At 38.1% G+C, this 13,643-nt stretch overlaps 1 protein-coding gene across 19 annotated transcripts in view; it reads right to left on the bottom strand.

Moving 5' to 3' along the window:
* The window catches only part of RBFOX1 (RNA binding fox-1 homolog 1), a 1,107,892-nt gene extending 1,102,183 nt beyond the window's left edge, over positions 1-5,709 (bottom strand). For 7 of the 19 annotated variants that reach the window (XM_071814919.1, XM_071814926.1, XM_071814920.1 and 4 more), the window contains exon 1: positions 5,415-5,705. In XM_071814919.1, the coding sequence (XP_071671020.1) occupies positions 5,415-5,642 (228 nt within the window). In that variant the 5' untranslated portion in view covers positions 5,643-5,705. Of the gene's footprint in view, positions 1-5,414 lie in introns of all 19 variants that reach the window. The other 12 variants (XM_071814925.1, XM_071814929.1, XM_071814942.1 and 9 more) reach the window with 7 other exon arrangements.
* Positions 5,710-13,643: the final 7,934 nt, after the last annotated feature.

Below are 13,643 nucleotides of genomic sequence, written 5' to 3'. Positions count from 1 at the left end.
GAACAATGCTCTCCTTTCTTTCCATGTGTAAAGACTAATAATTATACCTCTGTCCTAGATCACAGAATTTGACTGTGTTTTTAATCAAAACAAAACATTAATTTCAGCATATATTACAGTTTGCCTAACAAGTCAATACACTAAATCCTTAAGTTATCCTCTAAATTAGGTAACCAGACCCAAAAACAGGCAAGAGAGGAACTGCAGATACAAACTGCTTTTCATGTGTTCCAAACATCATGCTATTCAAAAGGTTTCAAATCTATGGATCCACCACCCCAGGCTCTACCTCTATAAACATGATTCCCCCTACAAAGTAATATTTGTAAATATGATCAAGAGTACAAAGTCATATACACACATACAAGTTTTCTTAATAAGACAATAAGCAAATAATTTTTTTAAAACAAAAGAAATCTATATGAGAAACTGCATTAATACAGCGTAGAATTGTGTGGTAAAGCACAGGAAGGTCAAATTGTCAGAGTTCAGACTGACTTCCTATATGTGACTCTGTGCTGATGCATTTTTCACATAACCTGAGCTAAACATAAGATAATCTATGTGCATTTCATTTGTCTATATTTACACCATTCTCATATTCAATGCCTCCTTATATCTTTTCTATTTACCTCAAGTACTTGCATGACAGGAACTCACACTGCTAAATGCAGTTTCTGAGTTACATCCAGACGCAGGATTCAGTTCCTATATCCTCACCCAGTCTTCATAGAGCTTTTAATTTGATACTGTGAATCCATAACTCTCCCTCACATGAGGGAACTTTATCTTGAACTGAACATGAGGCCTTTTATGTTCCAACCTTGTCTCTTAATTCCTAGAAATTCCTTCCTCTCCGCCTGAGAAATAATATTTTAAATTATCAGCTTTCCAAGGTGTGTTGTTCTACAGATTGTGAATACTGGTGCACCAGCAAAGAGCTGAAGCAGAGTGTTTCTATCAAACTACAGTACAAGTTCAACACAAAGCAGCAGTTGAATGTTAGGGAACAGTGAAAGAGGGAAGGCTTGTCTTAGCCTTAAACTTCATCTGACCTGAGCAGGTATCCAGATCTGCAGACCACAACAGAGCCATGTGGAGAGCAAAAGGAAAGACCACAGGGACTGGAGTAAATCTTCATTCAAGGTGTATCATGCAGGCTGTGATGAGCATGGGAACAGTATGCTGAAAGTCTAATCCTACATGAAAGGTAGTTACCCCATATTTCAAGTGACCCAAAATTTCCAACAAACTACTCTAAAGATTAAGGAGTGGACCTCCCAGAACTTTTCAAAGAAGTAATGAAAAGGTTCAATTCCTTCTGTATGCAAAGATGAGCACACCACACAGCACAACACATTGTTCCATCTAAACTATATTTAAAATGTCTATTAACACTTGAGATTTAAAAGACTGAATTTGTCATATGCTACAGGTTTAGTGTAGTCAATTCTTCAGAGTTGATCAGTGAAAGCAGCTTTCTCCTACAAAAGAACAAGTTTTCATGTACTTTTCTTCAGATTCTTTTGCAACATATCAGTCCCAAACTGCAATAAAGACACTACTTTTTATGTTAACAATTGAAAGTTGCAACTTTTCTTCCCTGTAGTTCTACACTTCCCTCTTTTCCAAGTCTTCGCAAAGGCAAAGAGAATTTTTGTAAAAATTTGGAACAGTCTTTAATTCCTGAAGGCATTAAGTTTTTCTGAAATTTGTTTAAAGGGATGAAAGTTGAAGCTCTCACACACACTTCTGCACAGGTGACATTATAGATGAAAACACAGCTAAGCCTGCTGGTGCTATGTGTACCCTAGAGAAGTCAAACCAAACCCAGGAATTTGGTCTTCTATAAATTTTGCAGAAATGTTTGGAGGAAAAAAGCTTGTTCTGTAACAAAATATACATTATGAATAGAGAAATATCTTTGCACCAAAATCCAAACCACCTTCACAAGGCCATATGGACCAACAGTTTGATAAAGAGAGACCAAACAAAACCATATCCTATAAGTACAAAGATACGTGGCTTATAAGGATACACACTTTTCATGATCATAACTCAGATAACTCATATAACTCATATAACTAGTTAGGGAAAGAACACATCTTTCAGCCTAGAAACAAGCAAACAAACAAAAACGTTACTTGCACACTTCTTCACATACATTCTATTTCACTAAATACTATTCTGTACTAAAGTAATAATTTCCAGCATATGTTGGAGCATGGGTAAGGTGACAATCAACCAGATGACAATCAGGTAGCCAACACTCATGGTCACCCTCCAGGCACGCAAGAAGCCTTGACTGAATTCCTCAGAGACCATGGTTAAATGTTTTTACCAAAACCTTTCAGTTTGAGCTCTTCCAAACGCTGATTCCCCACTGTCTTTACCAAACGAGAATTTTTAATTTGAACCCTACTACAAAGATTATGTTCCATTTGGTTTGAACCAAATACTTCATCCTGATGCTATACCAAAAGGAAACATAGGAAAAAATTGCATGGCCTTAGACTATGTGATTCACACCTGCTGCAAGCAGGTTACTCACTACAAATAACAGCAATACAAAGAGAAAGCAAGAAGCACATTATTTTAATAGATGTCTAAATTAGCAATTAGAGTTTTACCTCAGGTTACTACATCAACTAGGTTCTAGTACTAAGTGAAAGAATCATTCCAGGTACCATTCCGAACTATTTGTTGGCAAATGCAACCCTTCATTCTCACAGCAAACAAACCAGTTCTGTCCAGCAAAGCTAGCGGTAGAAATGTCCTTCTGCACAGCAGCATCTACTGTTATAAATATACAACGCCAAGTAAATGCCCAGAAGTATTATGCACCATTTCACAAGCATAAAATATAGATGGTGTTTGCAGTCTCTCATAATATGAGATTTCATAAGTGGTGTAATGAGTTAAACAACCTAGATAGGTTGCTTTCTTCTAAACTTATGAATGGATGTTGAATCAGGCAAACAGCAGTGGAACAAATAAGAAATAGCACATTTACTGTGTTATTTCTTTAATTCTAGTCCAAAAGTGAGTCAAAGCCTATAATTTTTTTAATGTCCTTCTTTAAAATAGAAGACATAATGGACTATTAGGAAATGTTCTTCTAACGCATGCATTGATTACCCATACCACTATGCCTATTAAAGATCCTTCTAAGCACAGAAATGAAGTCATTCCAGTGTTTCCTAAGGGCACACAGTCCATCTTTTCCAGCAACTTGCTCTCTACAAAGTAACAGACAGTGATTGTTGAACAAGTTTTTACTGTTTTTAGAAAGAGTTACGTGATAACAGAATTTCAAATGTCACACAACATTCATATCTACTGATGTTTCCAACTCAGACATACTGCTTGAAATGGGAATAGGAAAAAAATACTGGAAATTTATAGAAAAATAGTACAACATCCCAAGCAAGAGTCTATCGAAGTGAGTGGAAAGGACAGCTTCAGTGAGCTTTGATGAATTTTGAATAAAACTGAGTTTAAATTAAGGATTATTATAAGAACTATTATTTTATTATAAAAATATTCAAGAATAGGTTTTGGGGAGACAAACAGTAAAACTGCTCATTATCACATTTGTTTTGTTAATATTTTTAGCAACCCCCTGATGAAAAGTCATAATATAGTGTTGTAGAAGGTATACACAGGTCCTTGAAAGAAAAAGGACAGGTATCCATTACCACAGAACTTTCCTGTAGTGGCAGAACATTAATAAGGGAGTAAACCGAGCCTCACAAGTTTAGCAGAGCCCAGCAATTTAGGTACACATCATTGCAGTATATTCTACATTCTAAAACTGATCCCTTAAAAGACAAAGTAAACTTATTCAATTAAGGCTTATTTTTCAATAACTTTGTAATTAAGCATTATAGTAAGATGCACTACCAAAAAAACTTTTACCCCAACCGATAGTGGCATTCAGTTATGGATACTTATCATGGTGTGGACTTGATTTAAAGACTTTACTTTCAGAAAACAAGCAAAAAAAAAAAAAAAAACCACAAAACACACCACGCATCAAAACAAGACTTATGGTTTGACCAATTAACTTGCTCATATATTGTATATCTTTGAAAACAAACAAACCAGAATTGGTATCAGAACAAGAGTGCTGCTTTGATTTCTGAGAGTTAAAAAGAACGTGCCTTCGCAAGCATTGGAAACCCAAAACAAAGACTTACAGCAAAGTGCAACTATATGCAGTTACGTGGACTGATAGGAAAGGTTTTGCTTACATAAGCTGACACTCTAGACACATTTTAAATACTTTTGAGAGTCAGAAAGACTGTTGCATTTAGAGATGACCTTCCACCAAAAAGAATTGAGTAAACTAAAATTCATGTTATTTATAAAAGTAAAACCTACCGAACTTGGAGCATTTACTTGCCTCCTCATTTGAAGAGGAATATCTTAATCCAGGAAATTAATCCCAGGAGAGAAAAATAATAGCTTTCAGAAAACTTCTAGGTAAAACCTGTACCCTGAAAGTGCCAGCAGCTGTTAAATGAATTTCAAAAGCTGTACTCTTGGCATACAATGGACTTAAAGATGAAACATCTACAGTCAAGACATTGTTCCCACCCTCTACTTCTGACTGAGGGAAGCAGCTAGTATGTGTCCAGGAAGAAAAGTACCTGGCCCAAATTGCACCATGAGAGGAAAAGCTTCAGCTGTCATGGAATCCATATGTTCACCCCGTTTTCTGCTGTGCCTCAGAAACCTGCTGACAGGCACCGCAGCTGAGCTACATAACCCGTCAGGAAACACTGACAAAGTTCACCTCTTATAAAGATCTGATAATGGTGGTATTTACAGAGACAACTGTTCAGCAGCTCTTTTTTTGCTAAATCTCAACAGATGACATCGGCTTTCTCACTAGACCAGATTTCTAGCCACCAACTCTCTTCTTCCCCTGGAGGCTCTGCCCTCACCCCCAGGTGCAAAACAGTGTTCCACAACATAAATGCAGTTCAAAGTCTGAATGGACAGACTGATAAACAACTCAAAATGTCCAATTCAATGTACCAACTGTTACCCAATTTCTGAACAGATACAGGGGGCTGAAGAACAAGCTTTAGCAGTTCATGCTGCTCCTCCCCTGACACCCCCCTCTCAAAAAAAAAAAAAAAAAAAAAAATCACTCCTCTGACAAACATATTTTGCAAGCAGTTAACAGCAAGAGCCAGATTAAAAATACATACACCTGCACCAAAAGACATGAAGCCGAGATAAGAAACTGAAGAATAACAATCCTTATCTCAGTGAGACGGGACACTTGATCATATTCATCCTACACTACTTAAAGCCCAATTACCAAGTTCAGGATGACAATTTCAAAGGTTCCCTCCCAGCCTTTCTCTTTTTCCAGCTCAGACCTACTGAAGACCCTCACTTACACTTTTGCCTTCACCACCTCCATCGGGCACAGGCTCTTCTCTGCCTAAACAAGGCATTATTTCTTCTGCTGCTGCTGCTCCTCTGTCCTTCCCAATGTTTCCTCCTTCATTCCCCAGCTTCAACCTCTTCCCCTCAGGTTGAGAATCATCCACATCCTCCCTTCTCATCTTGCCATCTCTGCCTTGCTGCTTCACCACATCTTCTGTGCTGCCACGGGAATTTGACATTTTTCAAAGTGTTACAGACTTCCCTTAAAGATTGGTGAAACTGCCTTTTTGGAGGAGATTTAGCTTCTGAGAGCTCCGATGTGCTCTCGCTGGTCTTAAAAATGTTAGTGGTGTTTCGGAGCCTTTGCAGGAGCGGCACATAGCACTTCTGTTTCTCTGCCGCCCTCTCCTGCTCACTGGCAGCACCGTGCCGGAGCCCAGCTCCTACCCTCCACCTCCTGCACCCAATAAAAATAACCTTTCCTGTATTGATTGCATGCACAATTCTGCTGCTTATGTTGCCAAAACCCTGGTACTTCTCTTCCACCTGATCCATAGTAATTGCCTTTCCTTAAAGTACAAAATATTTGCTGTACCTTCTTTAAATCCAAATTTACCTCTGTCCTCAAGGGACATAGTGTTTTTGGTTATACACTTTTAAAGCCAAGAATTATTACCCACTAAAAGATAAATATTACTTTAATTCCAAACAACTTCTTTCAAAGTTATTTCATTATAGTCTGTTGTTGGTTTTTGTTTGTTTGTTTTAAGGACTGTCCTTACTTTGTAAGTTACCTTTGTATTTTCTAAATCTACATTCCACACTCTCACATCAATTTCACACAGTGCATTCTGGTCCTATGACTGTAGGAATGAGATTAGAATGACCCAACATGACAGTATGGAGATCCTCTTTGCTCTCTCATCCAGTTTATGAAAAACATCAGCACAAAGGATTAGTGTAATATCTGGACTTCAAAAAAAGTAATGGTAACCTAGCGTTTTCACATATAGGCTACAATATTCTGCTTCACTTCATTCTTCCAATTCAGACAACAATATGGAGTTAAAAAAGAAAGAAGGTAATTCAAGTTCTGTTTTCTACCACTTAAGTGCTTTCAGGTTTAAGTGAGGTTGCTTATATCATGCAGAGTGAAGTAAACCCCTGAGATGCCCTCTGCAAACACCTAGAGATATTCCAGTCAGGGGCTTGGGGACTAAGCTATCAAAGTGGTGACCAAACAAACAGCCATCCTCTTTCCCTGTTTATTATAATAATGACATGATCCAACACTTCCCAAAGCCCTTCTCTCCAACCTTTCCCACTGTTCCCTGGTGTTGGAGCTCTTTCAAGAGTTCTGCAACTCTTCAGATCATCTTCCCCATACTGGAACACGACACTCTAAACAGCAAAAGTGGTCAGATTGCAAAAGACCAAACCTTTCATCTTTCTAGTGCTCATTCACCACCCACACTGCTTTTTCCAATCACACTTTTCCCACCTTGTCCTTTAATCCTGTTTTCTATTTCTACTTAGTTTATTCTTCTTATACACCTCCCAACCTTACCTAAAACACTAAAAGACAGAAATAATCCTAAAACTAAAATGTTGTTTTAACTATCATACTGTTGAGGCAGATAGCTTATTTGAACAGTAAACTACATCGATTTCAACTGGAACAGTTCTCCACCAAAAAGCTTTGATTTCATAGAATCCAACTGCTTTGCAAGAACTTGCCAGTTCTTCCAGTATTTTATGTGTGTTTGAAGTGGAACCAGGCAGCCACACAGGCTGCCTCAGTGAGCAGTGCAGCCACATTCCTGTCAGTGTTTGCCAGGCAGCTGCCTGGCTCCTTGCATACTTGTGTCTCCAAGCTGTCTTGATCATGGGCAGAGTCTGATTCTTCCAAATTAAAAAATTAAACACCCAGTTCCTTGGTTTTGAAGCACTGCTCTTGTAAATTTTTAATTCCTCAAAAACAGAGGCAGATACTGTATTTTTGTTTCTAATTTAAAACAAACATTTTTGAAATGTCAACATTTTCTTTAAAAGAAAAATTAAACGGCAAGACACCAAATAAATTATCTGTTGGTATTTGGGGAGAGAAGGTTCAGACTTTTGCTTTCTGTTACTTGGCATGCAAACACTGTATGAGAAGAATAGTTAGTTGTTATATTTTATATTTCTACAGCAAGTTGCACTACGAGGATCCCTGATATCAGGCAGTTCTCCAATACATTAGCTACACTATAAGTTAAAAGCTGTAGTACTGGGTTTTATACACAGAGCTCCCTTCAGGAACAGGGTTCAAATTTTTCAGATCATCATAAAATTCAGAAGAGGATAAAGTGATCAGCCTGGGAGAAAAGTCAGTGCTACAGATGCATCTAACTACCTTCACTGTTCCGTATTGCTACATCCCTTGCTTAATGTCAGCCTGATTTACTGTTTCACCTTCTGACTTGATAGTTCCCTAACAACTAGTGTCTTGGCCATAATCAGTCCTTCCCTTCTTTTGACAGAAGTTACTTTATACCTAATGAACATTTTTAAATTTCAAGTCCCAAGTTGGCTCCTCACAGAGCCCTTCACAAAACTGATAATGAGCCAAATAGAGCGACTAGCACGACTCACTAAAATTAAGAAGCCATGAAGCAGGAAGGTACACCAAACTGAGGAACAAAGTTCTTTGAGCCCCTGGGAATTCCCACACAATCTGCTTTCAAGATATTTCTGCTTGGAATCATTGTTAAAGTATGCAATAATATCAACAGAACAGCCAGACTTCCAGAGGTATCATATGCGGTCCCACCCTCAGCAGTCAGTCCAACTCTAGTCAGCATCACTTCTCAGACTGTGAGGTACGCTAAGTATAATACAACAGGCACACTGAGCATCCTAGTATTGAGACTGCATTGAGACACTATATCCAAACTGAGTGAGACACAAACATCCTGGAATAGGAGTTACCAAAAAAAACACACACCCTCCAAAATTCCCTCTGATCTTTGTCTCTCCCTTGTTTACTTCTCACTAAGGTACCTTCTCTAACAGCAAAGAAAACATAACAGCAGTGATTGCCTGGAACCAAACGGGGATGAGTGGCTCAGAGGAACACGGGGGACAGTGGCTACAGCTGTTCATGCATGCTCTCAATACCTGTGCACACATTTGTGTGGCCTACGATCAAGGCAAAAAGGCTTGCACTTCATTTCCACCTGTTGTGCAACAGCTAAAACACACTGAGCCATGGGGCAGCTGAAGTCATGATGAGAACTGTGCCGGCCACCCAAGGGGCACAGGATTTGGACACAAGGAACCAGAGAGTACATGGGGTTTGGGCAGAGGTGGAAAGGGAAAAAAAACCTGCTGACTGAGTGTCATAACACTCAGACATAAACAAAGTTTATTTTATTGTTTCCATTTTAGAAATAAGCAACTGAAATATCAAGGACCATTGCTTCAGTTCAGGAGGTGAACTTCATCTCCTGGAAAACACCAGGATGGTGCCTATACATAATTTGCATCCTACTTAATCTCTGAGTTTAAACTTGGCAACAATCCCTTTATTAGAGACTTCTAGGAAAACAACACTCATAGCAAAATTCAAGTCCCAATGAGAGGTCAACCAATAGATTTTACTGTAACCTAGCTGTGCTCCCATTGAAAGCAGGTAGGTTCAGTGTAAGTGGGGTGAGACCACTCCCAATTGATCTCCCAGTTCAACCCAACCAGTCCACAACCAGCATAACACAGAAGTTTGGTATATTCATAGATTTTAGTGTCTTAATGAATAAAATGATTTGCATTACCTCAATGACATTTATATCAGAGCACTATGATGTTTAATTTAATGGAATACTTGTTGCATTCCCTTAGCTCACCTTAGTTTGCAAGCCAATGCAAGACTACATTTCTGATTTAAAGCCCTTTAATGTATTCCTTTTTTGCAGTGAAAACACAGACTCTGTAAGTCTACTCATGTTCTAAGAGAACATAAAATGCCAGTCCTGTCAATGAAAGGCAATATAATCAGCAGTAAAAGCTCAGATGTCTTTTCATACGTGCTCTGATACAAAGAAAAGGAACAACAGACAATTTATCCACCTGTAAAATTACTTTGATGGGAGAAGAATGGAACTGTAAGTTTACGTTAATCAGGTAATTTGGCACATCTTATTGCTACAAGGAAGAAAACTTATTTTTTTTAAAAGTATGAATATGACCCAATAAGTACAGAAAATTAATTTTTCATTAATTTTTACTATTGCTTCCAAATTAAACTCCACATCTCATCCCTGTAATTACTTCTAAAAACGTATAAATATTTCATTATTCTTTATTATTGTTTTATGTTCACTGACAAACACTGGAGGCACTGAATCCATTGTTTAAAGCACATTGCTTATAGCTTCAGGTTTCCCTATAAACTTACTCTACTCTGTACTAAGTGAAGAGAGAAATATTTTTTTTTACATGGTGGCTTCTGTATTGCCTATATTTCAAAATACAATTGCAAGCAACATCAAATAAACCAAAGTGATAACTTTATCTAGAATTTGAGACATTTGGGTTTCTAGGAGTATGATCCCAAACCTTCACAAAGTTCTTCAAAATGTACTGGAACAGTACAAGTCAATCTTTTTGGAGATTAGAGTAACAGCATTGTCTTTTAAGTGGCTCATATTAAAACACAGGCCAGAAAACAACTATTTCATTTTTTTACTAAAAGCCATCTCAAATTACCTAGGTGTATCAGGAGAGCTACTCTGGATTCATACCTGCTGAGTACCAAGATGACGATGCCATTATCAGCATTATCCTCCCTACCATCACTTTCCATCTGTGCAACCCTTACAAATCAGAGTAAGTTTATAAAGAGAACCTATTAAAGAGAGCCTGTTACTTAAGTCTTTATAAAAACAGCCTAACACATTTAAAAATCATATAGAAGGCATCAAAATCCCAGATCTTTCATATATATTCTTTAAAGATAATCTTAAATGGCCAGAAAATAGCAAACCAGTCCTGAAAGACTGCAAGCACCACAGGGGGGGTGGGGAATTTTAAAATAATTTTAAAAAACCCCGCACACCTGAACAGTACCTTTCCTTCTCAAAAAGATGTTGTATAGAAGGTTTTAAAAAATGGTTATACTTATTGTTTCAAAAGCTCAGGATCATAAAAGTCAGGCGGGAAAATACACACTGGTGAAAAAATACTATAGCTGATAGGACACAAAACCATATTTAAATAGCACCCCAAACTTAGACAGATCAGAAGGTCAGAATCCACTTTGGCACCACTATACCCTGTAAACCCACTGCATGGATTTACAGTCTCCCAAGCACAGACTGACAGGCAGGATTCCACAGCACCACACAAGTGCTGGTGCAGCATGCAGGGATGGCTCCAGGATGAGGCTACAGACATAATGCCTGGAAACATTGCCCCTCACTCATTTGAACCCATACACAAGTAGAAAACTCCCAAACAGAAAACAAAAAGCTTCTGTTTTCTCTCGTGCTGTTTAAATTCCTCTGAGGAAAGCTTTTCTTAGTCATTCGCACCAGGCTCAGTGTTTTGATGTCAGCTTACTAAAAGGACCCTGGCTGCAAGGGAATGTTGCTTATGTGGTCGCATTAAACATAGCTAATCACAAAGTTAATTTTCAGTTTGCATTTTGAAGTATTTGGACTACTTATTTGAAAACAAAGATTGAACAAATAAACAGTAAGAAGCTGAGAAGCATCTCAGCATTCTCTTTAGTAGCCATTTGTGTTGGCTAGTCCTATACTTCTGTTGTGCAATTAAGACTGAGCACAAGCACAAAATATGCCCTTCATAGTTTGAAAAAAACTTCCTAATTTGAAAGGAGTTTGGACTTGGATGTATTAGAATAATAGCAGTTCAATACAAGTTTCCAAGTAACCTCCCTACTGCAGCTACAACATGTTTGCTGAGGGTGGGTTTCATCATTTTTGTGCAGATCAGCCAACAGTACTCAAAATATTTTCACCCTGTTTTAGTGCTTAAAGAGAGCATAGGCCATGTGCTAGACATTCTGCAGGGTGCTCAGGTTTAAAGTCAACTGGCAGCCATTGTCAAGACTAAGTTAAGCACAACCGAAGAAGTTAGTACGTTGATGACATACCAACTACTCAAGTTGATTTTTGTAAACTGCTATTTTCACTGTTGCATAAGACTAGATCATGGTATTAAAATACATAGAATTGCATTTCTTTATATTTTTAAGCCCTCTTAAAATGGTTATCTTTTAGTGTAACATTTTACAGATTTAATATTCAGTGTAGGAGCTTTTGTAGGAAAGTATTTTCAGGAGATCTCAGGCTGGCTCACAAACTTTAATATCCATACAGCTTGCATTTTGAATTCCAGTGAAAAGCTTGAAGCTGGTTCATGTTTTTCTTCAGCAAGCTATTGCTCCTAAGGAAATCAAATTACCATGAAAAGCACCCAAACCAAATTCAGGGAAACCAGATCTATTTTTCTAAATGTAACAAAGAGAAAGTTCAGGCACCGTAGTGCTACAAAGCTGCTTGGCACAACATCTCTACAGCAGGTTTCACACTGACATCAATGCCAGCTGACAAACTGAACACTCTTTGCAATGCAAGCCCTTAATTACAACAGCCTCAAAAAGATACACATTCCTGGATAGATCATCCAGAATATCTTTTGGAGTACAGAAATCAGGCAAAAGGTACCTCAACCAAAGAATGTTCAATAATGGGAGATGTCAGTCAAAAAGCTTGTTACCTTCAGATACCCACTTAAAAATGAAATATCAGGCTAAATGTTCTCTAAACATTGTAAGTAAGTAGCAAGCTTTTGTGATTGGAACATTTCTGGAATCTCTATCATCCTGCCTCAGTATCCCCTGTACACCCCCCAGCAGGTGGGAGGAGGCCAGCTGAGCCTGCTCTGTGCAATTAAGATCCATTAGTGCTCTCAGGGCCCTGATGATTCCATGCTGGAGGCAAATGAGATTGATAAAGACAGGAGAAAGAAGGACAAAGATGTATTTACATCTGCTATAGGCTTTTTTAAAAACGATATAAACAGTAAAGGAAGTGATCAGGTTCTTCCTTCAGCATCCTTGGCCATAAATGAAACAAACACCTTCCACTCAAATTCCCAGTAGAGAGTGTAGTCAATATTACATATCTGCTGTTCTTAACCACATGAAGTCTCAAGCAAGAGGACAACTAGGTTTTGCTTTCTTCACCCTTCTCTCTTTTCTTGCTGTGTGAAGTTACACTTTTCTCCACCAAAGCAGTGGTTTCAAATTGGCTTCCTACTAACTGTCCCCCACTTCAATCAGCCAAGTACAAACCAGGAAAGAAGATATTGAAGCATAGTTTTACTTACTCTTTCCTTCCACTTGACCATCCTTGTTAAGTTTTGCATAAGCAGTATAAGTAGGAACATGCAGAAATATGGACCAGCAGAGGCCAGCTTCCTGAAACCCTGCTTTCTAAATGTTAAAAATCGAGTTGGCTTTCATTACTATTGGGGGTTGGAAGACAAGAAAATTATTTAGAGCACCTATTACTTCTGTAAGGTTACAGAAATCTACCTTCTCCTGATTTAAAGGTCAGGTTTTCCTACATAATACCACCAAGAACACTATTTTCCACAAGCTCTTTTTTCCCTTGAAGATTTCTAGTTTGCAGTGTTTTCTATCCCACCATCTGTGTCTGTGGCCTAATAATTTACTGGCAGTCCCAAAACCTTAATTTCATTCATCATTAGGTTTCATATTAGCAACAGACCTCAGAGTTTTGGCAGCAACAGCTGTCATGCATTGAAATAAACTTATTTGTATTACCAAGGCATGTGTCTGAAGGAGCTCAGACTTATAAAGCTGCCCTTTGCTCTCTTCTCCTCTGTCTTCGAACAAAAAAATTCACTTTGTGACTCTTCTCTGTCTCTCAAATTCACTGGCACATCTGTGAGCAATGATAAAGCACAGAACTGCAATGAAGTAACAGACAAATCAAAACAAGCAGCTTGAAAAATGCAGCAATTGGCTCTCACTAAACTCATTGGGGCTTTTTGTTCCTCTTTCCACTACTATTCCAGTTTACAATAAGATCTTGATCAGTGATGTCAAGAGAAATGTTATCAGTGATTTCAGAGACAGTCAGCTCAAAAGCTAACATTATCATCATGAAACTGGAAATGCTACTTACTAAAGGAACAGTGTAAGACACAAA

Source organism: Patagioenas fasciata, chromosome 15, assembly GCF_037038585.1.
Source record: "Patagioenas fasciata isolate bPatFas1 chromosome 15, bPatFas1.hap1, whole genome shotgun sequence".
Classification (NCBI taxonomy): domain Eukaryota; kingdom Metazoa; phylum Chordata; class Aves; order Columbiformes; family Columbidae; genus Patagioenas; species Patagioenas fasciata.
This window is presented reverse-complemented; position numbering and strand designations above follow the sequence as displayed.